This window comes from Typopeltis vanoorti, chromosome 1, assembly GCF_054136105.1.
Source record: "Typopeltis vanoorti isolate ZY-2024b chromosome 1, IOZ_Tvanoo_1.0, whole genome shotgun sequence".
NCBI classification, from domain to species: Eukaryota; Metazoa; Arthropoda; class Arachnida; order Uropygi; family Thelyphonidae; genus Typopeltis; species Typopeltis vanoorti.
The window spans coordinates 127,038,144-127,064,830 of NC_143549.1; the positions used below are offsets into that span (position 1 = coordinate 127,038,144).

General features: G+C 35.9%; 1 protein-coding gene across 1 annotated transcript in view; it reads right to left on the reverse strand.

Annotated features, from left to right (window-relative positions):
- Positions 1-26,687, reverse strand: part of LOC150110408 (presequence protease, mitochondrial) — a 320,487-nt gene that overhangs the window by 183,479 nt on the left and 110,321 nt on the right. Inside the window, exons 9-10 of the mRNA XM_090393554.1 lie at positions 14,416-14,504; positions 6,152-6,280 (exon numbers count right to left, since the gene is read on the reverse strand). Coding sequence (XP_090249680.1) covers positions 6,152-6,280; positions 14,416-14,504 — 218 coding nt within the window. The remainder of the gene's footprint in view (positions 1-6,151; positions 6,281-14,415; positions 14,505-26,687) is intronic.

A 26,687-nucleotide genomic window follows, 5' to 3' on the forward strand; every position in this document is an offset into this window, starting at 1 on the left:
ATGCCCTCCCTCAATGAGTCTTTAAACTCCTTGGAGGTGTCATGTAATAATAATAACTATGTTGCACCTCCATATCTCAACTGGTTTACACAAGCCCTTTGGTTGGAAAGACTTGATTTACTGAAATTTTGACCAGGACTTGAGGAACAAAATTATCAGATGTTTTCAATCAAAAGGGAAATTAGTCATTCTCATACAAAGTTTAAGGTTTTTCGTCACTGAAAATAGGAAAACCAACCAGAAGAGCACATGCTATATACACACATCGGAGACTAAAGGAATAAGAATTAACCACCCTACTCAACCGGATTTAGTTACAAATACCTGTGCAGTAAAGTATGGGGTCTGCATGAGTGTAAATCAGGAAGGATACACCATGTCAGAGCATGATTTTTCTTACATTTCTTCCAGCATACCACATGAGTGATGTTTCTAGAGTTATTTATACCAGATATCATGGAGAGACCTAACATTTCTTCCTTTTTGAGGGAAAAGCTTAAAATAATTATTCTGCAATCTGGCTGATAGTATACATAATAAACCTAATGATAAAGCACTTTAGGACTTTCAAGTCAGTCAGGGAATAAACTTATTGGCACTATTTTGCTAGGGATATATGTGTGTGTGTGGTTATAGTTGTATTGACAGTACTCCTCAGCAATGAGCAATTTTGAAAAGCATTTAGGCACATATCTCCGCATGTGTAACTTAGTAAAGAATCAGTGGGCTGTATTTTCCATGCCCCCTCTCCTTATTTCAATTTAAAACAATGAACAGCCTTGCAGTGAGAACTGGATCACATGAAAAAAACTTTCTGCATTTACTTCACAAATATAATACACGGTCTTGGTTTTAAGCTCACTGATGTTCATTCCCATTTCCAGTATGCAAAACCACATCTTCTTTACTAAGTGAATTCAGCATCTTCAAGCTCTGCTCACCTCTGTTGTCCGAGTTACTTACTCGATTATTTTTGTCACAAAGGCAGCATTCATGCATACATATTCATGCTCCCGTATAACATTTCAGAGGGTTTCAAATATTTAATCTCCTTGTTTTATTCTTCTGTTGCTGGAAACCTTTCCATACATTACTTCAAATTCAATATGCTATTTCTTTTATTCTCATCTGTCCCAATCATTCTGAAATTTTTTTGGTTTCCTTTCTTTAGCAAGTGATTTTTTCCCCTTTCAACTTTGCTAATAATGATGACCTCTTCTTTAGTGATTTAATATTCACAACTTCAGGTAGCTTTGCTTTTCCATCTGCCCTGATTCAACAGATAGAAATCCCAAGGCATCTGTACTCATCTGTGATCTCACAAAAATTGTTCATGTGCCTATTAGAAATATCAGATGACTTCAAATGCCCTCACATTCTAGATCTCTTTCTCACTTAACAATCCTTCTACATTTTATTTTTTTGGTTCTCTAGTCAAATCATAGCATAATCTCGGGATTTCTTTTCCCATGAACAATATCAACACAAATACTCTCATGTGTTTGTGCGATAACTACGAAAGGCATCATATGGTATCTTTCATGATAATAATGATAAGATTTCAAATGAAACAAAAATTCCTCATAGAAAATCAAAAAACTTTCAAAAATACAGGGTGGCCATAAAATAACTTTCCCTCTTTGGAGTAGCTAAAACCAATAAACGGAACAAGATCAAATTTTATATTGAGACTTTTGAAGGCATGGGGAGATGATCCATTTTATCTGCCTTTAATGTATTTATCCGCTTGTTTTCAGCTCCATCAGCGCCAAAATCCCCCCTATCGGCGACTTTTGGTACTAATTTTTTTTTGTGTGGAATTCATCTCCCCATGCCTTCGAAAGTCTCAATATAAAATGTGGTCTCATTCCATGTATTAGTTTTAGCTACAGATACCTCCAAAGAGGGAAAGTTAATTTATGGCCACCCTGCACAATAAACAAAATCAAGGGGAAACCCTTCAAAAATATAACCAAAAAAATAAAAAAACAACAACAACAAAAAAAAAAATCACTTCCATTCACCCATCTAAAACTAAATTATTTTCCATGAAATGATGGTGTCATCAACTTCTCCAAATACCTTACATGATTCCTTCTATAAAAATGGCAGTACATGTGCATGTGTCATCACATCTGACATTAAACATCAGAGAATGCCAAACCTAGAATCTTCTCTTTATGATCTGCTCCGCTTAAAACTTCCTTGGCAGACTTTTCTGAATTCATATCTCATTATCACTTATCTTTTTGATTATTTTATTTGTATGTAAAGCTTGATGGCTTCTCTTCCCTAATTCCACTGTTAAGCTGGAAGAAATGGCAAAATCTTTGCTGTTAGTAATAACCTAGCACAAATTATTCAACTGCCTGTTGGAATATCAGATAATCTTCCTAACATGCTGGACCTTTTCTCAACCAGTTCTACTTCCATATTATATTGCCATGCAAGCTTTTATCAGACCATAACATCCGACCACATTTCCTTTTCTACAGAACATTCCCCACCAAGCAATTATCAGTCTCATATCCTTTGGCACTATAATGGTACCAAGAGGGACAATCTCCATGATTTGTACTCCATGACAGTTTTTATTAATCCCTGATGTTATTAACTTTGTTGAAATTTAAACACCAGGAAGTCTATGAAAATTTAATTTACATAGACTTCCTTCATATGTAAATGTCTATTTTGAAATCTATGAGCAAATGTTTAATAAACAACACACAAACATCATCAAAAGGATTCTTAGTTCCAATTCTGCAAGAGACAGTATCTGTATTTAATTTAAACCATTTATATGGTCTTTATTGTGCAATATCTTGTTTCATATAAATTCTATACTTATTTCACTTTTTTTTTTCTCTGTTAAGTATAAAAAGGATGAAAGTGGTAGCACAAGGATTAGAAATGGATGAAATTATTGAAGTTGAAGTCAATGCAGTACAGAAAGATTGCATTTATTTTATTATTCACTTATATATATATATATATATATATATATATATATATGTAGAAAGTATTTTACCTTGGGTATAATAAATGTTAAAGATACCAAGCTATTTTTTCTACATTTATATCTCCTCCTGAGATTTTTATTTAATAAGGTTAAAACACCTTATGTTAACTTGTTCTGGTAAAATACTTATAAGCTCTATATTACTAAAATCTGATAAGACCTCAATAAAGGTCGAAACCGGTCTGGGTAGTGGCCCCTTGCCTTTAATACAAAGCATCATACATCTCTTCCAGGAGATGTGCTTTGCATTAAGGGTAAATATTAAGATCAGAGCTTATTCTACTTTTACCATTAGTTGCCTTGGTCTTGCACTACGTGTAGGGTCGGCTAGACTTGCAACACTTGCAGGGCGCAAACTTGACTTGTTTGTCTGTTTGCTTACTTGGGAAATGGAGTAAAATCAGGTTTAAAATAGCTTGGTATCTTTAACACACACACACACACACACACATAAATCCTTGATCAAGACAATGTCACAATGATAATACACTGGAAAATATGTTAAAGCTGGCCTGGGGGAGCCGTAGTAAAGTGAACAGTGTCTTCACTTTACAGTTAATACATTATTGAGTTCAAATCCTACTATAGTATGGATGGCTTAAGGAAGTATTTAGGTCATAGATTATTTTCATTGTCCAGCATACAACCACCAATTTACTTACTGGAAGCCCTGTGTGACATGATAAAACACCATATTTTGTCTTTTTAGTAATCTAAAAATGCATATGCAGTCTTACAGAAAGTCAAAGAAAAAAAAAGTGCAGATATATACAGAGTGGCCAATAAGTCACAACAGGATTTAAAATGTAAATAGTATTTATAATTATTGATTTTTTTTTCATTTTTTTTTGTTTTTTCAGGTATTCTAAGGAACATTTGGGAAATTAATCATGGAAAAGCTCACAACAATGAACAAAAATTGTGCAAAATCTCGAAAATGCCATTTTAATGTCAGAAATTTCATGAAGATCTGGAATTAATTGGTTATTTCCCCCAGATCTCATGTTTCTTGACTTCTTTCCTTATGAGGTTACCTGAAGGAAAAGGTGTATATGAACAATCTCCAGATAATCAAACAGCTGAAGGAAAACATTTGTGCAGAAATTAGGGCATTGTAGCCAGAAACACAGCTATCATGGAACATGTTGTAGAAAGGGCACGTCTTTGTGAAGCTGAAAATGGAAAACATCTATATGGTGTGATTTTTCGTAACTAAGAAAAAAAACCTGCAGGTTCTGTATTTCATGATAAAAAAAATAAAAATGTTTACTAAATATTGAATTATTAAATGTTTAAACCCCTTTGTGACTTATGTGCTATCTTGTATATATACATACATACACTGCTTGGAAAGAGGTCAACAGGAACTACCATGGGCAAGGTGCACAGTTCTGTGTAACAAGTCATGTATTTGTAGCCAGTAGGAGTATGACGCCCTCCCCCCCTAAATCTGTGCAACTCTGTCTGGGTGAAATGGCTGTGAGAAGGGAACTGACAGAGTTTGAAAGAGGCATTGTGATAGGATGCCATGTCACAAGCAAATCGTTGACAAACCGGGCCATCCCAGGTCAACAATCAGTAATACTAGACTGAGATGGAAGTGCAGGGAGTCAACTGCAAGTGCTACCTGCAGTGGACAACCCACCACATTCACAGAACGTGGCCTTAGGATGCTATGAAGAATAATGCGTAAAAACCACCATTCATCGACCTACGTGTCGAACGTAGAGTTCTGGGCATCGACTGGAACACAAATTTGTACAAAAACATTCAGAACAGAGGCTCATGACATGGGTTTCCATGGTAGGAATACAATATGCAAGCCCCACATTATCTGACCCAACATGCAGCATTGTCTTCAGTGGTGCAAAGTGTGTGTGTGTCTACAGTGGATGTGGAAGATTGGAAAGCTATGTTATGAAACAATAAATCACACTACACCCTCTACCAAGCAAATGGATGGGTCTGATGAGACATTCATTGGGCAATGAGTCATTGCCCAGTGAATGTCATCAGAGTGTGTAATCCCAACTATAAAATTCGGAGTGTCACATGAAGGTATGGTCCTGTTTTTCCTGGTTTAGCCTTGGAACTCTTGTTTGTGGTGCCATGAACATTGAACTCTGAGAAGTATCTGCAATTTGGGCAATGAATGCTTCCTACTTTGTGGTGTTTCTACGGAACTGACCATTGTCTCTTTCAGCAAGATACTGCACCATGTCATAAGGCTGTTGATGTAACTCCATGGTTTGTGGAAATGAACATCACTACATTTGACTGGCCTCCAAAGATCCCTGATCTCAACCCTACTAAACATCTGTAGGAGTAACTGGAGTATCGAGCGAAGACAAGGCATGTCTGTTCCCCCCCCAACAGACTAGGACTTCATTACAAGCCTAGAGGAAAAATGGTCCAAAATTCCCATTAGTCACTATCATACACTTGTGTAAAGTATGTCCTCCTGTAGAATTGTTCCAATTATCACAGTGCAAGGAGGACCTACATCTCTTATTAAAGTGGGCACTTTTGTTCCTCATATTATGGTGTCTGTTTACTTCTTTCTAAGCAGCATGCATCTTTACTGACAGAACTTGATAAAACATTCTTGTAAAGGCAAGAATGTTATTAATAACTGTTTAAACTCTGTGTAACACTTCCTACTAATTCTAGTAGCAAGTGGAGGGATGGTATTATGCTTCACTCTTTCTTATTGCATTAGTGAATTCACTAATAAACAGAACTGTCTTTGCCATGCCCTAATTCTGCACTTCAGTTCATCCCAAGATGTTTAACTGGATATTATAAATTGAAGATTTGGGTAGACCACTTCAATATTTATATTTTGGTATTATTCTTTTCACACCATGTGTTTATAATCACTGTTTTGTGACATGAAACATTACTATTAAAAAAGCACATAAGCTAGTAGCATAAAACTGCCACCATGTAGGAACTAGTATTCATGATTCCATACATCAGAACTTGGACTAATCCACAACATGAAAGCCATCTGATAATGTTACTGTCACCTCAAACATATCAAGTGGAAAATCTATTGCCAATATACAAACTTGCATAACATATCTGATTTAGTTTCTAATATAAATACTAAAAATCACATTAAAAAATTACCCTGTGGAAGGACTGAAATCAGCTCCTAATCCTGATTCAATTAATGCTGTATAAAATGGTGCATTTGGTCCATCTACTAAAAGTGTTGAAAGTATGTGAAGAACAAATGATTCATATGTGTCTGCAATACTGAAAAAAAAAAAAAAAAGGATAAGCATTAGTACTGGACAAACTAAATAAATAAAGTGTAGAAAAAAAATAATTTTCATTACAGTATACATATATAATATATATATATATATGATCATCAGCACTGTGCCTATAAGAATTTGGTCAGGACTTTTCAGTCTGTTATAGTAGATGAGTTTATTATAATTGTATGTTGCAGTGAGATAACTGTATATAATTAATCTTTAATCTTTGGTGCCTGAAAGTGGCCAATGAAGACTTTGTTATTTCAATGTGCACGTGTGTGTGTTTTGCAGATTTCAAGTCTAATTAAGTAATTGTCGGGAAATTTTTATACTTATTAGAAAACTGAAATATCTAAATAAAGCTCACAAGCTAATTGCACAGACATTTTTGGGACACATACTGATGGACTTTTTTCCTTAAGTATTGCAAATATAGATTCTTTCATTTTTGAACTTCTGTGGCTGTTCGTGATTAACAGAAGAAAGACCTAGTTATAAGTTGAGCTATTTCACGTCAGCTTACCTAACCTCTAACATCAAAAAGACCTAGTACCTCTCTGTATTAGATCTCATAACAATAAATGATTTCTCCAGACTCTTGATACTGATGGAAATTCAAGTGTAGGACATCCCTCTTATATAAATCCATTTTTCCCTTAAACTCACTCTACATATCCAAGCCCTTGCAACTGTTGCTTTTACACAGTGCTAGCATCAAATACTCTGTCATCATAGTTCTTATTATAGAATCACATGCATACCATATAAAAACTGATTTATTACACAGATATTTCACTTTACATATTGTAAGACATCATCAGTGTGGACAGAGAACAACAATAAGGAATTTGAATAAAAGAAACAGTAGGCTGCATGCATTACATTGGAATCCCTTTATACAACCAATGAACATACAGTAGCATGTTCATTGTTTGTAAACTATTGGGCTGAAAATAAAATTAAAATTGAATAATTTTAAGTTAAAAAATTAAATTTATTTAATGCAGTTAAGGATGACAATTTTCCTACACTTAGAAATGGTGAGGAAGTCACAATTGAGGTTAGGTCATCAAAGTAGGGCTTCGGCATTTTCCTTGTATAACCATCCATGTTTATTACATGGATCTATGCAATGCTTTTTTTTCTGGTGGTATGCAATGGTACGCAGTACCGGCACCTTTTTTCTTAAGTTTTTAAAAATTTACGATTTATTGACAGCAAAATATATTATACATATTCCAGTAGATGGTACTGTGTTCACGAATTGAATTTTCAGTTTTGATTACTCATAAGTTGGTAGCCTGCTTTCCTGTTTCATAGGTTGGTGCACAATTGGAAACAGGAAGTTTCCGGTTGTGTACCAAACACAGGATAAAGTAACTACGTACTTATTTTACATAGTAAAATAAGTACGTAGTTACTTTATGCCAAGGAGTAAAAAAAAGAAAGGCTGAAGAAGCAGAAATTGTTGAATCTACTTGTGATCCTGTAAAACAGAAAACTAGCACCGAAAATACACTTGGTGAAGAGGATGACAAAAACAAGACCGAAGATCCATGTGGTCAAGAGGAAGCAGATTTTGATAATGATTTGGCTCAAATGTTGGACACTTTTGCAGAAAAGTAACTTCTGCAAGAGAAACGAGTGGCTGTATGTCAAGAATAAAATGTTGGGCTGTAAAGTGTGTCATGATGTCGGAAGTCTTGCCGTTGATAAACACATGGGAACGAAAATTTTAGCTGAGTGGACAAATAGTAAAATCAGTCATTTTGGAGAATCTTGAAACAACAGTTAATGTTATTAAGAAAAAAGATTTACAATCATAAGGAGAGTGCAGCGCACAAAGCGAGATGATGAGGGTATATTGGAGGATATGTTAAAAGTGTGGAAGTTGCTGTAATAACATCTTCATGGTGAGTACCGGCACCTTTTTTCCAGAAAAAGAGCACTGGATCTATGTAACAGTTTGACATTTTCCCATTGGATCGTGTGGCTGGTACTTTCAATCCTGTGTTGTGCTAGGCCAGATTTGTGAGGTATGATGAGCCAGATGTGGTCTTGATGCTCAGAGATCCATTTGTTGACAGACCTTCTGTTTGTCCGTAGTAAGATAAGCTGCATAAACACAGTACTTTCTATACACTAGGCAGCATCAATGGTGAGAGTTTGTCTTTTGGAGAAGGTATTGTGCACCTACACTTCAGAGAACTGAGTTTGGCAGATTGCCAAGAATAGTCAATTCATGCCGAAGGGCAGAAAGAAATAAAGGATGTACGATTAGACACCAACAAGCGAAATCGCGTACTTTATAGGTAAATTTTTCAACTGTTGTACAAGCAAAATAGTTACCACTTTAAGAACTAGAATTTTCATAAAAGAAATGCTCATTTTCCTACGTATAATAATAAACACTCATCCCACGAAACGCATTGATTACTCTATTATTGGAATGGATTCGCCTTCTTCTGACATGCACAGAAGTCTCAAAGGGTCTTGCATCTGTGGGCGATCTCATCATCATGTCTGATCTTGACATTGTCTCTCTCTCTCTTCACAAATATGTCTTTTATTCTTGCAAGAAATTCTGTGGAATTCTTTATCAATGAAGCTGAGTGGCCAGTGAGGCAGGAGGGTAGAGAAGAAGGTTAGACAGAAATCTTGAGATCTTATACATGAAACTTCCTATAAAATCTGCAACTAGTCTAAGTGGAAGTTATTTGTAATTATGGTGAGCCATATATTCTTGGGGGGGGGGGGGGGGTTGGATATTGGACAGAGAACAACATTCGACTCTGTGGAATGTTGTTCTCTGTCCACCCTGATGATGTCTTATGATATTAAGATGAAATATAATATCATAATATAATATATAATAAATCAATTTTTATTGTGGTGGGGGTGTAGAGCTAGTTCAGCTCCTCGTGGTGCACCCTGGATAACGCTAAATGAACTAGCGAAATTTGTTGCCCAAATAATCTGCAAGATCTACACATCACAAGAATTATATGAATATGAGTCAAACTCTAGATCCTCTCAAGGACCAGATGACCAGAAAACTTAGACAAAGTGTCCGAATCTGCCAAATCAATATAGAAAGTATAAGCTGGGCTAAATGCCGGTACTTATCAAAAAATCTTATTGGATAATGACATTGCATGAAGAGCAATTACGTAAAAGAGAAAAAATCCCACGATATGAAGTCCTTGGAGCAACATTTGCTTCATCATATAGGATCGCTACATATATTTCTAATATATCGAGAATGCACCCTTATTTTCAACTTCTACAGACAATGATATCTATGAGATTACTACCAAAATTGGTAAAGTAACAATTATCAATATTTATAAGCTACCAACTATCTCATTTTTAAACATTTTTTAATATAGTGAAACCTATGGGGTATCCATAACTATAGAATAATATGTATGTCACATTAAATAACTTTTTTTTATTATGTAAATATTTTGTTTTATGTATCATAGGACATCATCAGTACAACTATCAAAAAACAAAAGGAAATCAATTCAAAAAATGGTAGTGCACATACTTCAATTGGAATCCTTCTATGTATAGTCACGTGTTCATGGATTAAAACTATTGGGCAGAAATTAAAATGAATTAAATTAAATTAAAATATAGCAGATAATTATTTAATACAATTGAGGATAACAATTTCCCAAACTTTTGGAATAGTGAGACAGTTGTTCCAATTAAGATTAGGTCTATGAAGTAAGGACTCAGCACTTTCTTTATATAAATGTTCATGTTTATATATGAATCTAGGTAGTAGCTTAGCATTTTCCATTGGATCTTGTGGCTAGTGTTTCTGATTCTATGTTGCGCTTAGGAAATCAAATGACCTTCCAGAAAATTATCGACCCACTGCCTTGCTAACTGCAAGCTATAAATTACTAGAGTACCTCCTACACAATACGATTAGCCCAACACTACTTGAAAGGATTCTCCATGAACAAGCTGGCTTCTGACTTAAACAGAGCTGCTCAGATCAAGTTCTTTCTTTCTCTCTCTCTCTTATTCTTTACATAGAGGCAGACAGCAGGCTTTCAACAGCAGCAAAAACATTTGTGGTTTTCATCGATCTCAATGCTGCATACAACACAGTCTGGAGGCAAGGAGTAATCTGTAAATAGGATCGCTATTTTCTTCATGAAATTCCCTGCCAGAACACTCCAAGTTATTATGGAAAATTCTACCAGCAAGCAAAGGAAGCTAAACAATGGCCAGCCACAAGGCTCAGTGCTAGCTCCACTATTATTTTCCATATATGTGGCAGATATGCCCAATACACGCTCCAAAAAATTCAGATATGCTGATGACTGGGCTATAGCAGCTAGACATAAATCTGTCAAAATTATGGAAGAAATCCTAACTACTGATGTGAATTCCCTCGGAAAATATTTTCACAAATGGAGACTCAAGCCTAGTGTAACCAAAACAGAAACCTCATGCTTTCACCTTAACAAGTTGGAAATTGGCAGCACCCTAAATACCTTGGAGTCATTCTTGACAGGATGCTATCATACAAAACTGACCTGTCTAAAACCGCTGAAAACAAGCAATAATATAATACAAAAACTCTGCAGCACTTCTTAGGGTGATATAGCTAACATATTGAGGTGCTCAGCCCTTGTCTACTCTAATGCAGAATACTGCACTCCAGTTTGGATGAATAGTGTCAATGTGAAATTTGTAGATGCACAACTGAATAACAACATTTGCCTGATCTCAGATACCACTAATCTCTTAAGATTTCTTTCTAACAATGAAAAGAGAATTCTCAGTCTGAAAGGTGATTTCAAATTTTGATATGGTTTTGGTTGTTTCTTCAACAAAGTATGCCAGACACTTTCTAATAGAAAGTGAATTCGTTCTAAAGTGATGCAACTGTTGACAAGGTTTCACTAATTTATTCAATGAAGCTTGCTGTGACTTTCATATAGAAAGTGAATTCATTCTGAAGTGCTAAAACTGTTGATATGGTTTTAGATTGACTAACTTGGAACCCAATGAAAAACAACCTAGTAAAGGTTCAGCCAAAAATGGTCTTTCTTTTGACAGCATAACATTATAGTGCTAGACAAGTTGCAACAAGACAACATAGGCAACAAACTGCAAGTTATTTCCACTGTTATTCATTATTTATACAGTTCATATTATCAAGAAAAAAGTGGTAATAAAAAGCAATATCAAAATTAGAGATATTATTATTATTATTATTACGTGATACCTCCAGGGAATGCAAAGACTCATCAAGGGAAGGCACCTACTCTATAACTCTCTATCTGCACCACTCAATCAATGAAACCGCAACTACACCAACACCATCTACCACCCCAAACCACCACCACCACTAGTATTTTCACAGACAATCGCAAACATCGATGTGCCCACAGAGGGATTTGAACCTGCAGCCTTTGGCTGGAGAACAGATACACTAACCACTGAGCCAACCAGGCTGACCGATATTAAACTTGGTTCTTTATAAAGAAAATTTGATACTTAGAAAAAATGAATCACACAACAACTTGTCAGGAATTTTTTATTAAACTGAACAACTGTTGTATCAAATTTGATATGAAAATCAATAATAAAAAGAAGAAACTATTAAAATAAGCATAATTACACTGTTAGTGGTGAACATGTAGAACAAGTAAAACTTTTCAGCTTTCAGGCCTCATTTTTTAGAGAAGATGGTAAACTAAATATGAAACTAAAAATAACAGAGCAAAGCTGGCATAGTGGAAAACAATTGAGAAAATTATATGAAATAAGAGAGAAATCAGCCAAAACACCAGACAAACACTATATAAGACATTATTCAAATCTATTTTAATATATATATATAGGTCTGAAAGTTGGGTTAGAAATAAAACATTTGAACAAAAACTAAGCGACAGATATGTTAATTATTAATATTTGTTTGTCTTTTTGTTTTATTGTCCAGATTTCACTTCCATGCAATAAGACTGGTAGGGCTAATGTATTGTAAACTCTTAGTCTGGTTTGTTTTTGAACTAGGTTTGGTTTAAATATAGAGTTAATTACACCTGTTATTTTTAAGTATATATCTTTTTCATATGTGATCATACATAATATGTAGTTAAATGAATTCACCTGTTCTAAAATCTTGTTATCTATTACTATTTTAGTTTGTACTGGAGCTTGTCCTTTAAAGGCCATAGTTTTTGATTTTTCTGTTGATATTATCATACCAAAATCTTTGGCTATTTAGATCTAAAATAGCTTTCTGTAAGTTATCTTCAGAATTTTTAATTAGTATTTAGTCGTCGGCAAAAAGGAGAGTGTTTCAGTTCACAGTAAGAGAAAGTTTAATACCTTGATAGAAATTTTTATTCCATTTTATTATTAGTTCATTTAGGTAAATATTAAAAAGAGTTGCTGAGAGGGGACATCCATCCCTGTCGGACCCCTTGGTTTATCTCTCTCGTATATGATAGCTCATGATTTAATCTTATTTGTATTTGATTATTTTCATATATACTTATGATATCTTTTAGGATATTATTTGGTATGTCTTTCTTTTAATATGTTAAATAAAATGCTTCTTTTAACTTTGTCAAATGCTTTTTCAAAGTCAATAAATGTAACACGTGTTTCTAAATTGTATTCTCTTCTTTTCTCTATTATTAATTTTAGGCAGAAGTCCGGGTCTATACATGATCGCCCTTTTCTAAATCCATTCTGTACTTCTAAAATAAAGTTTTCAGAATATTTCATTAGTTTGCTATTTCAAATTTTGCTATATATTTTGTAACAGGAATTTAGTATACTTATACCTCTATAGTTTTTAGGGTCATCTCTACTACCTTTTTTAAAGATAGGAATAACAATTGCTTTTTTCCATTCTATTGGGGGTTTACCAGTTGAATAGATTTTATTTACAAATAATAGGAGTCTTTGATTACTGAATTACTTAAGGAATTCACAACGTAAACTGGAATAGAAATTAAAATAAACTTTAATATATATTTCGGCAACATCACGTTGCCATCTTCATAGGAACTTAAGATTAAGACACGTGCACGCAGGCACAAGAACTGCAAATGAGGTCGAAGAAAGGAGACTACTGTTATTCCTAAAGTCCAGATGTAGTTTGTAATAGCCCATAATTTGATGGTATTCTCTATAGAGGAGTTGAAAGACTATAGCTTATAGTATGTTAGTATTAGTACCATTACTGAGCTTTAGATAATTTGAAAATCCTGCTCCAGAGACCAAACATGGTATTCTTTTTTTCAAACCATTTAAGGCATCCAATTAATAGGATTATATCTCCATACGAAGCAATGAAATTTATCTTCAACCTACAGATACACAAAACATCCTTGCCCAAGGATGCAAAGACAACTTGTTGGTTAGAGAGTAGATATGCTAACTACTCAGCCAATTTGGCTGGCAATACATACATGTGTGTGCATGTGATGTTTTTAAATGTGCATTATCTAATATATATAATAGAAGTTCAGAGTACCTGTAATATCTGACAGTACAGTTTGATCAAACTGGATTTTTTACAATAGCTCAGATTCTTTGACTAACTTATAATAGAGAAGTAATATCATTATAACAATAAGTCAATCTTCTTGTAAAAGCAATATGTGGCTCATATCAGGTGAAGTTCATAAATTAAATGTGGTCGCTTTTGTTAGGATCAAACTTGGAAATTCAAAGAATTCAAGTCCTGCTAGATGAGATTTAGGTCATAGAAATTTAGAGATATTTAACTCAGGCAGCTTTGCTTTGGTTGGTATCTGCTTTTTTCAACCAGTATGCTATGGGTTAAATTCTCACCATGGGCTTGGTTATTTATGAATATCATTACATGGTAGATGAATTTTATTGTGGCATGTGAGACAACCACTCTAAAGTGATTTAAAAAGTTCTGTGATTAGTCTGTACAGCAGGACCGGATTATATAATCCTTAACACTAATGGCCTAAAAGATTAACAGCATGAATCCCACCCACCATTATGTGGATGGGATTCACTTAAAACTACTTCTGTGCTATACTTCATTATTCTGTTCACTTAGTGTGAACATTCAAAGGTATGTAATCCAATTATCAAACACTGAAAAACATCTACCTATTCAATAAATAACTAACAGCAACTGTTGTCTGTTTTTCTGGATTTGCAGCCATTGGATCTGGTTGGCAGTGAATTCTTTCTTCTCTCTAAAAAAAGAAAAAAAAATCATTCTTTACATGAATCGGCTATTAGTTCAAGAAGAACCTAAACAAAAAGTACAAAGGAAACTTATAATAAGTTATGCATTTTTACAGATAATAACAATTTGAGTTACTTCAGTAACCTTGATTTATTATTAGATCTCATGGAAGTCAAGAACTCATCGAGGGAGGCCATACATCAACCACTTCAGCTGTCATACCTTCTAATTAAATTAAAAATGCCAAGAAATTACATTCTTGTTTAATCCTTTATCCAAGTATAAGAAACAAAGTTTGTATGTGAAGTTGTTTCTTCATGACTAGGCTACTTTTATATAGAAGTTAACTGGTTCACATTAATTGCCTTAGTATCTCATAATGCAAAGTACACATCCTTTCAGGTGCGTATAATACATTGCATTATGATAAGGGCAACTACACAGACCAATTTCAACCTTTATTGATATCTCATCAGTGGGAGCGAGACCCAGAAGAGACAGCAAGTGGTGGGTGAATGGTGTTGAAGTAATGTCAAAGTCATATACATATATATACCGGGTAATTATAAAATAACACCAAGTGTTCGGTGCCCTCTAGCGAGTAATGTATTGAACGAAACACACCGATATTCGGTAGACGTACGCAGTGGAACATGGGGATTCGATTTAATGAAAAAAAAGTACCAAAAGTCGCCAACAGGGGAAATTTTGGTGCTGCCAAATTAATTTTAGTAGGTGTGACTAATAAATGACTAAATGAGAGACAGCACACATCAATTTCATGACGTTTATTGTTAATTACAAATGAAGTTCAATATGACCACCATTCTTTTGTTCCAGGAACTGCATATGGTGCACGATATTTTCCACAGTGGCTCGCAACATATCGGAATTGATTTGTCTCACGTGTAATTATTCGATCTTTCAAAGTTGGAATATCGGGTACATGTCCTTGATACACAATGCTTTTAAGAAATCCCCACAGCCAAAAGACACAAGGATTGAGATCAGGCGATCTCGGTGGCCATGGCGTGGGAAATACACGACTAATGATTCTTCTGTCAGAGAAATGTTGTCGCAATACACGCTGTACGTGGAGTCCGATGGGGTGGTGCACCATACTGCATGAAGATGGTCGAATCAAGACATCCTCTTCGCTGCAGTTGTGGAACCACAAAGTTCTGTAGCATATTGGCATACCTGTTAGCATTGACGAAACAGGTCACTGGTCCATTTTGGCGATTTTCCTCGTAAAAGTATGGACTGATGATAAAAGATGCCTAAATCCGCACCACACCGTGACTTTGGGTGAGTGGATAGGCATCTGCAGACACGTGCGGATTAGTTGCAGCCCAAATGCGACAGTTGCATGTATTAATATCGCCGTTCAAATAAAAGTGCGCTTCGTCACTCCATAAAATCTGCCACAGCCATGCATCATCCACTTCCATGCGCACTAAGAATATCAGAGATAAGTCGATTCGTGTGGTCGCAATTCTTGAACATGACTGATTTTATAGGGGTAAAACTTCGACATCTGATGTAGGATTTTCCACACTGTTGTATGTGCAATATCCGTTCGCTGGGATATTGCTCATGCACTGCTAATACCCTGCACATTCATCATCTCCTGTTCCACAATAGCAGTTGCAACTTGTTGGTGATTGATTGGTTTGCGTTCCCTGCCTACCTGCACTGCTAGAGTTCCAGTAGTTCCAAATCGCCGAATCAGTTTTCGTAAGTTTGTTACGCTAATTGGTCCTTTTCGTAAATTTTTCATACGCCAAAAATCACGAAGACAAGCACTGGCATTATTGTTCTACTGATAATAGAGTTTGACTAACAAAGCACGCTCACGTAAGGTAAGAAGTATCGAAAAGCAGTTTGTCTACGAATGATAAGAAATCTCACAGGCTTTCCTTTTATTGCATGTTCGCTCACAAGAAACATGATAATGCAAATTAATGCATTTTACTCGGTAAACAGCGCCAAAATTTTCCATGTTGGTGACTTTTGGTACTATTTTTTTCTTCATTAAATTGAATCCCCATGTTCCACTGTGTATGTCTACCGAATATTGGTGTGTTTCGTCCAATACATTACTCGCTAGAGGGCTCTGAACACTTGACTTTATTTTATAATCACCCGGTACATCTCATATACAAATAATGCAAAGGTTTATCAAATGCCTTATTATTAAAATACCCTGAATTAGAACGAATTGTAGAAAGTTTTTTCATTTGGTTAGAAGTTTCTGGGTCATAATGCATAGCATTATACACACCTGAAAGGATGTGTGCTTTGCATTATGAGATATTAAGAAAAATAATGTGAAGTCATTAGCTTCTATATATAAATAGCCTAGATGAGAAGAAACTTGACATGCATACTTGTTTTCTTACACCTGGATAAAAGGATTAAACAAGAATAAAATTTTGCATTATACCTTCTCTTAAACTCATTCACACCATATGCAATCACTACAAGCAAACTGTTACATTTAATGACGACTCTATAAGAGGAAAACCTAGCTCTTACCTCATTTTAACAGCCTTCATAGCTCAGTTGGTATAGACAAAGCCCTTTGGTTGGAAACACCTGGGTTCGATTACAGTCTGTGACATGAGGAACCTTTATCTGGTCTCTTTCAATGAAAGGTGAGTTAGCCGGTCTCATACGGCTAACTCACATTTCGTTGGGGTTTTTTTTCAACTAGAAACTTGGGTTTTTCGTTGCACAGAACAGGTTAACCAGCCTCGTGAACTCACATAGATTACAGTCAATAATACTTAAGAACGGCCCCTCCAGCCATAGGTCTGATTACTCAGATATGCCAGTCCTGGGTAAAAATAGGGGAGATTGAGATGGTGCTGTACCTCCCTGTAAAAAGGGACTCATGGCTATTGAATCATCACACAAAATATAATTTAACTGCACACCAACTTAACTTGCATGGATGCTCCTTTGTCCTCTCCCCACCTTCCATATAATGAAAAATGTCAACTGATATCCCATTATGCTCTCTGCAATTATCCTCCGAGTTGTATTTGCAATTTTTGTTATATGATGTTTGAGCTTCAACTTTCTGTCCCTTGTAACTCCAATATCTCTAGCCTCATCAGATATTTCAAGCATAATCCCACCAATATAATATGTGTTGGGTATCGCATCATGTACTTAACTTGACACTTACTAATGTTGCATTGATAGCCATTATTGTTTCCCCACACTTCCAGCCTATTTAAATCAGTAGCATCTGTAATTGCCCAGCCTATCTTTGCATCATCAGCAAACAATAACATCTCTTGTCAGTTCCTTTTCAATATCATTAATGTACAGGGTGTTCGGGATAAATTTGACAGTTTCATAAGGAAAAAGAAAATCTTCTTTGTATCTATTAAATTTAATGAATTGACAAAAAAACATTACAGGCAGAGTTAATTACAATACTATCAACAAGATTTACTCAAAATAACCACCATTAGCATCGATCACAGCTTCAATTCTGCTTCGGAACCTCGAACAAGCTGATGCTACAGTCTCCCTGGGAAGGGCCGCAAAAACTGTTTTAATTTTATCCATTAACAGGGCTTTTGTATTACTGGAAGTGCGATTGGTGTCTTTTTCAACTGCGCCCCATACAAAATAATCCATGGGGTTAAGGTCTGGGGAGTTTGGAGGCCAAACATTTGGACTGGTGAAGTCGTAGAAATTTTCAGACAACCATTTTTGACTTTTCCCAGAGGTGTGGCAAGGGGCCGAATCCTGCTGCCATACATACGGCCTACCATTGGCTACCCTTGTTATCCAGGGCTTGACTACAGTTAGCAACTCCATGAACAAAGCCCGAATTCCAATGCCAGGGTTCTTCAACACCTGTTCCTGCAGATTTGCGAGGAATTCTGCTGTACGAACGCAATCAGATCTTCTGCTAGGGATCTTTCTTCTTGCTACATCCTCGTAGTCACCATTGCAAGTCTCTAGTTCATGCCTGATTGTTTTTACTGTATTCAGGGAGCATTAGGCAGCAGTCGTAATATCCTTATTTTGATGGCGGGCACGAATCATCATGATACAAGTTATTCTCTTCCATGATTCAGGTGGGTTCCAGCTATCCATCCTTTCTGACATCTTGTATATGAATGAAGAAGGGTCCAAACTTTTAAATGAAGAGAAGTGTGTGTTAATACATGTAACTTACGGAAAAATATAATTAATTATAAATATGTCAAATTTATCCCGAACACCCTGTATATTGGTATTATTCTATATTTCCATATTTTTCCATAATTGTATTAATGTATATTTCCAATATCATTAATGTTTATTATTACAATCCCATATTCTCTAGTTTATGCAACTTGTAGTATTCTATCAAATGCCTTAGCAAATTTCCATGCTGTTATTATTATTAATACAGTGGTGATTCGCAATTTGACACTAATCCGTCGTTGAACTAACGTTGAATTGCGAAACTGTCGAATTGCGGGACAATATTTCCCATATAAGTCTATGGAAAATAGATTAATTCGTTGTCAGACCCCCATCCCACTCTCCCCCTAACGAGGGGGGGGAGAAATACACCATATTATTTACTTTATTTTACATATTTTACTATTGTATAATGCACTCAATTATAAAATACACTATTGTATATACAATACATACAATCTATTGAGCCTTAGATGTTGGAAGGAATCTTCTTTATCCTGTTTTACCTCTTCTTGTCTCCTCTTTGCTTGAACAGGGATGAGGAACTGATCAAGGTTGAACTGGCTCCCCCTCTTTTTCAAGATGGTTTTGAAGTGATGCATGATGGTGTTGTTGAACAAGTCTGTCATTCTACTCACATCAGCAGTTGGAGTGCCATTTCAAACAAACAGACCGCACCTTCTCCCAGTGGAATAAAACTTCTTTAATATCAGCTGTTGCCATTGGCGCATTTTCCCTGCCATCCTCTTCTTCAGGTGAAATTCCCCTCTCTCTCTTTTGCTGTTCGCTGAGTGCTCTGAGTTCTTCCACGGTCAGTTCATCATTGTGATCCCCCACAAGCTCTTCTACATCAGCATCATCAACCTCTTCTATGTCGAGATTCTCTGCCATCGAAATGATCTCTCGCATGGCTGCAGCTGCTTATGATTCTCCAGCTGCTTGGTCTGCACTGGAGAGAATTAGGAACGAGTTTCTTCCACAATGCACGGAGGGTTCTTGTCAGAAGAGTGAGTCACGTCGAAAAGCCATGAGAACAAAGCCTTGGTGTAAAGGTTTTTAAAACACGCAATCACTTCTTGATCCATGGGTTGGATCAGTAACGTGTTTGGAGGCAAGAACTGTACTTTGATGAAGTCAAAGTCAAAGTCAATTTCAAGAATGTCCTCTAAATATTAAGGGTGGGCACTAGCATTGTCAAAGATTAGCAGTGCTTTCAAAGGCAAATTGTTGTCAGTGAGGAACTCCTTCACGCTCGTGGCAAACACCTCAAAAATCCAATCTTTGAAAACTTGCTGGTCTACCCAGGCTTTTGCATTTCGCCAATAACAAGGTAAGCCTATCTTTTATAGGCTTATGTCCTGGTAGCTTCACTTCTTGCATGATGTAAGTTTGATTTGGCCAGCGCTTCCAAAATAACACAGTTTCATCCCTGTTAAAAATTTGCTGTAGCAGTAGCCTTCCTTCCTGATTAAATCTTCAATTTTTTTTTCACAAACTTTTATGCAGCCTCTTTATCTGCATTAGGAGCTTCCCCCTGTCTGAGAACACTAAGGATGCCTGTTCTACCTTGGAATCTGTGAAACCAGCCTCGACTTGCGTTGAATTCCTCAGTTTGATCTGAGGTACATTCTGGAATTTTCTTCTGTAATTATTCAAAAATTAATCTAGCCTTCTCACAGATCATTGCCTGAGTTACTGGATCTCCCTTCATCTGTCTTTCTCCAATCCAGGTGATAAGCAGCTTTTTCATCCCTTCATTGATTGAAGATCTATTCTTGTCAGAAATCTTCATTGCACCAGCAGATACCCTAGCACCCATAATCTTCTCTCTCTCTATTGCCAAAAGTTGCCACAGTTGACCTAAGAATGCCATACTCTTGAGCTACATCTGTAATTGTTCTACATTTCTGCACTTTATCTACAATTTCTTTCATCTTTTCTATGCTCAACCAAGTGTGCTTCTTTCCTGAATTATTCCTCTGTTCACTTCTCTTTGGACCCATTCTTAAATTTCACTCAAAACACTAATAACTGCAGATGCACAAAATTTTTACTTTCTGAAAAATGCAGAATTGAAAATCAGCACAAACAACATGAGCAAACATCAACAAGAAATGACAAATAACAAATGACATTGCACAATTCCAAGCATGTGTATGCACCGGCCCACGAAATTAAACTGTTGAATTGCGAGGCACCATTGTATTATTATACAGGCATCTTCATGGAGTCTGAAGACTCAATCTATCATACCTCTCCTTGAACCCATTAATAGACAAACCACTCACAACTGACTCTGGCAACCATTTTATCAATCACAACTCTCCAAGCAAAAAATCTCTAGTCCTCACACTCCTACTAACCACACCTTTATTCAACTTCCAGGGATGACTTCTTGTTCTGGTCCCTCTAGCCAAGTGCTGAAACATTTCCCCTGCATCAATCCTATAAAACCCTTTAAGCAACTTAAATGTTTCTATCATATCCCCTCTTTTTCTCCTATCAACCAACTTCTAAAACCTACACATCCTCAATTTATCCTCATATGGAACATTCCACAGGTCACTTGCCTCTGAATCCTCTCCACTGCTTCCTCATCCCCATGAAACCAAGGGCACCAGACTTTGCACAGAAATCCATATGTGGACATATCAAGGCCATGTAAAGAAGAATAACAACTTCCTTATCTCCACAAGTTAATGTGTTCTTCAATAGCTAGCCAAGAAATCTTTTGCAGCTCATGCATACCCTGCAGTGTTTTATGCCACAGCACAGATTTAATCTTCTTCCTAAGCTTGTCCTACACACCTGCCTTGTAGTTCCACATATACTCCTTCTTGACAGAATATTCATAGTGTCAATATCATAATGTATCCATTTTCTTTATCCAACTCAGCCATACCATTATCATAAAATATGGTCAAATTGCCCAGACATGATTTCCCTTAAGTAAACCCATGTAAATTCTTTCCAACTTCTCTAGTGGTAGTATATCCAATTCATTAAGAAAAGGTAAAGTAAATTTAAAGTAAAAGGTAAGATAAATTTAAATCTGGCAATGATGCTTGATTAATTGATATTATCTTGATTAAAATAATTATGTATAATTCATTCATTCATTTAACGATTCAGAAGTACAGAATAAACAGCCAATAAACTGAAAATTAAAAATAACATTTAATCATTAACTAAAATCTGTTAATATTAAATAATTAAAGAAATATTACTTCCTTTTAGAGAAACTTGTGCCATAGTTTTATGAATTATTTACACGTAAACACAAGGTAAAGGTAATAATTTATTATAAGGCCATATACTTCAGTCTGAAAAAATTGTATTTCCAATAACATAACGTTATTACAACATTATCATTATTGTAGCATAACAACTTAACTTAAAAAGGTACTGAGGGAGGGATAATGCTAAAAAACACTATGCCGGAAGAATATTCTGCAAGAAATGCTCTAATAGTAACAAGTATACAGGGCAGATAGACCTGGTTGATACTTGCTGCCAGACCTGGAAATATAACATCACACAGCTCACTCTATTTCAAATAAATCCATTTCTTGCATTCTACCCTGTATCAACTGTTTTTTGCCACTGAAGATGGTCTGTAATTTTCAAACTGAAATATATGGCCACATAATAAATTATTACCTTTACCTTGTATTTATATGTAAATAATTCATAAAGAAATATTAGTCATTAGATATGGCTGGGAGTGATATTAGATAAATATTATTACATTATTATTATTATTGTAGCATAACAACTTAACTTAAAAGGTATTGAGGGAGTGATAATGCTAAAAAACACTATGATGGAATAATATTCTGTAAGAAATGCTCTAACAGTAACAAGTATACAGAGCAGATACACCTGGTTGATACTTGCTGCCAGACCTGAATGCACATATACAAAATGATGAAGGTAAACTGTCAATTCTCACTACAGCAGATCCACAAGGACCAAAGAAATGGTTTTGAATAATGCATTTTTTTAAAAAACACTGACAAGTCAGGATATGGAAGTCATTTTTACTTTCATATCCTTACACGAAAATTCTGACCATATCCTATGGAATGTGGTGAGAATTTTTTCCAAGTTTGGTATGGCAAGTCAGTTTGCATAATGGCATTTCAATCACCAGCACTGACAGCATTATGGTTAAGTGGCACAATGCTGAATATTTTGATTGCAAAATGCAGTGAGTGAAGAAACAAATGTTTAATAAGCATACTATGCTAATGAAAATTCAAAGAAAGAAAATACTTCAGAATAAAATCGTGCCAAGTATAAAATCCTGAAATATCACTTGCCAGCATGGAAGGGATAGTTCGCTCTTACATGAAGCAAAATGTTTTTCTTTGCTCATAATATTTATAGATGTGAGGAGCTTAAGGATCTTCCTCAGCCATAGCCAAGTTAGCTGGTCTTGGGCGTGGACAGTAGGGTTTTTCCGCCAGTTTATCTGGGGTTTTTCATCCCGCAAGCAGGCAAACCAGCCCCGTGAACACACAGGTTACAGTCATAAATGCTTACGGCAAGGAAGGCAACGGGAAACCACCTTGCTCATAATCATCTCCCTAGTATGGTAGCATATAGCTACCTCCCCCCTGGCCGTATGGCAGAAGGGAATAGATAGATAGAGATAATATTTATAAATGAAGAAAAACATTACTTCTAGGGTAGCTAAGCATACTAGCAACAATCAAAAGTAATACTTTAGTAAAACTTTTTTTTTTTTTTTTGGAAGCATATATACTATTAAAAATTATTAGATGTCAGAGCTTTCTGTGATAACAAAATTGATGTTTCCCAGTGAAAACTGGTCCTTCATTGTCATACTATTTTTAATCAAGTGCTTCACTATCTATTACAGCTGACAGCTCTTATGTCGTTATTAATATCTGTTGTCAACTGTCATGAAGTGAGGACTAGCGACAGTTGAAATAATATCTGCAATCACAGGATCTAATTAATAATTTGTAAACAGTGTACAATATCAAGTCTTAGTTTTTATTAAGGTTATAATGTGAGTGGATGGCTTTACTGAATTCTGTGAATTTGTTGTAGTAGCCATATTTTGAGGACATCACTGTTGTAGGAAAGTCCCCCATTATTAAAAGTTTAAGCAAATTAGATATGGTTTTTTATTTTCTTTATGAATTGCATTGCTATAATCTGTTTATATTCTGATTTATAGCTGTGGCCAATCTGACCTATATTTACACAATTTTCACAAGTGCAATGAATTATTTTATACATAACTGGGTATCTTTTGGTAATCAGTGATTTTTGGAGACAAACGCTCTGTAAATTTTGCACTAGTTTGGAAGCTATCTCAAAGTTTAATTCCTGTAATAAAAGATGCAATGTTAGGGGGAAAACCACCTGTGTATGAGGATAAAGTACTTAAATGCAATATCACATGCATTAGAAAGAGGCAGTACTTCATGTAATAACTTATAGACTTTTTTTAGGGTAGTTAATATGATAAAATGATTGAAGAGAAAATTAAGTTCTTTTTCTTTTAATTTCAGGGAATGCATACTGCTTTGTTTTTTAAAGTACTAACAACAATTGAAATGGATAAAAAGTAAAATCAAGCAATCTGTGCTGGAAAAGAAAATGTTATGGAGGAGGTGCAAGACAGTTGGTGGTGACTGGATCCATGAAGAGTACAAAATGCAGGATAGAAAGTTGATGAGGGTAAAGAAAGAAAAGGTGCAGTATGAGAGGAGACTGGCTGGTCAGGCCAAGGTTAACTGAAGGAAATTTTTCCACTACATGGCAAGCAAGAGAAAGAATAATTATGGCAGATTATTGATGGATAGTCATGGCAGAATAACGGCTGCAAAAGTACGATGGCAGCCTGAAAAGTTCTCAGCCTCAACCATTGATAGCAACACTATCGGCAAAAATTTTTTTTCCCCCAAGTTGGTACATCTGTCATAAGGATACATGTGAAATTGCAAGTCATACCATCCAGTAGTTTGTTTTCTACAGCAGTCTGAAGCAAAAGTGTTGTCTGTATCCCTTGAAATGGATAAAATTGAGTATTGTGCGGTTATAAAATTCTGTAAAAGAACATTTAACGCTAAAAGAAATTCATTCGAAGTTCATAAAAGTTTATGGGCACTCTTCTCCTTTGTTTTCGACAATTAAGAAATGGGCTGCCGAGTTTAAACATGGGCGTACAAACCTTGAAGATGATCCACGTGAAGGACGTCCAAAAAGAGGTAATCCAGAAATCATTGATCACTTGGGGGTTGTAGCCATTGACTAAGAAAGTTTTAAGGATGTGGTTTAGTTCAGTGGTTAGTAGGGCATTGTCATCTGAACAGATTAATTTTGCTCTGTTATATAGTGTTTTAATAACCCCATATTGTTGTGAGGGGTGGGGGTGGGATTACTGGTGAATGTATCTGCCTGTATGGGTGGGTTTTCTATAAACAGAGAAAACCAAGGATCCATCAGGCTGGTACGTGATTAGAGTGTCTAGAAAGGGAGGCAGTTGTTTTCCTCTTTTTTACAAGGTGACCAGGATTCTAGGGTGTTGGATGTTTAAGTGTGTTAAGAAGGAGTGTATCTGAGCCATGTGGCCAAATAGCAAACACATCATCCATGTAGCGAAGACAAACTGTGGGTTTTTGTGGGGCAGAGTTTAAGGCTTTCTCTTCAAGTCTCCATAAAGAAGTTGGCCAAGGGTTGGGAGAGTGGTGAACCCATGGCTGTTCCCTCATCTGTTTGTAGAATTTTCCTTGCCAAACGAAATAGCCTGAGTTCATTGTGAACTGAAATAGGGCTGAGATATCGTAAGGAAATTTGGCTTGGATGAGCACTAAGGGTTCCTTGAGTGGGACATCTGTGAATAGGAAGGAGACGTCAAAACTGACCAAATTATGCAGTATGTTGGAGTGAGAGGTTTTTTACAAGAATTGGATTCAGCATTACACATCAGAATCACAACAGCATTCAAAAGAGTGGACAGAAGCCGGTTGTTTAGTGCCAAAGAAGACAAAGTCAGTTCCATCAGCAGGAAAGGTCATGGCATCGGTGTTTTGGGATGCTAAATGCATTTTGTTTATTAATTATCTTGAAAAGGGTAAAACAATAACTGGGGAATATTATTCCGATCTTTTAACCAGACTAGATGAAAAAAATTCATAAGAAAAGACCCAGTTTGCAGAAGGAAAAAAATCATCTTTCATCAGGACATTAAACCTCCCAGAAAGGTGTTTTGGCAATGAGAAAATTAAGGGATCTGCACTATGAATTGTTGGAACATCCACCCTATTCCCTAGATTTGGCTACCTCCTGGAGAACCACTACAGGGACAGGATAATGGTGCTGGAGCATTGCTGGAATAAATGTATTAGCCTTAAGGGAGATTATGTTGAAAAATAAAAATAATTTTGAAATTATAAATTTGTTTTCTCATTGTGAGGCCGAGAACTTTTCAGACCACCCTTGTATATAATGGAATTACTGAATGAGCACTTCAGCATATATCATACTGGTGTAAATGATGCCGTGCAATATATAGAAGACAGGCAAGTATCAGGAGAATAGGAAGTGAAAGAATTGGAAGTGTATCAGATGTGGGTTGGGTTAGATATTAATAAGGCTGTGGGAATGGATAACATATCACCACGTATTCTTAAGGAATGTGCACCGCAGTTGGCTATGCCCTTGCCCTGGTTATTTAATGAAAGTCTTGCACTGGGTAGGGTTCCTAAGGAGTGGAAAGAAGGCTAAATAGTATCACTCCACAAGCATGGTTTTAAGACAGAAGTCTCCAACTATAGACCAGTCCGTATAACTGCAGTTGTGGTCAAGGTATTGGAGAGATTGGTAAGGAATAGAATACAGGATTGGGTTGATGAACATAGTGTTCTTTATGATGGTCAGCATGGATTTGTAAAGGTAGGTCCTGGCTTAGCAATTCACTTACATTTTATGAGATTTGAAT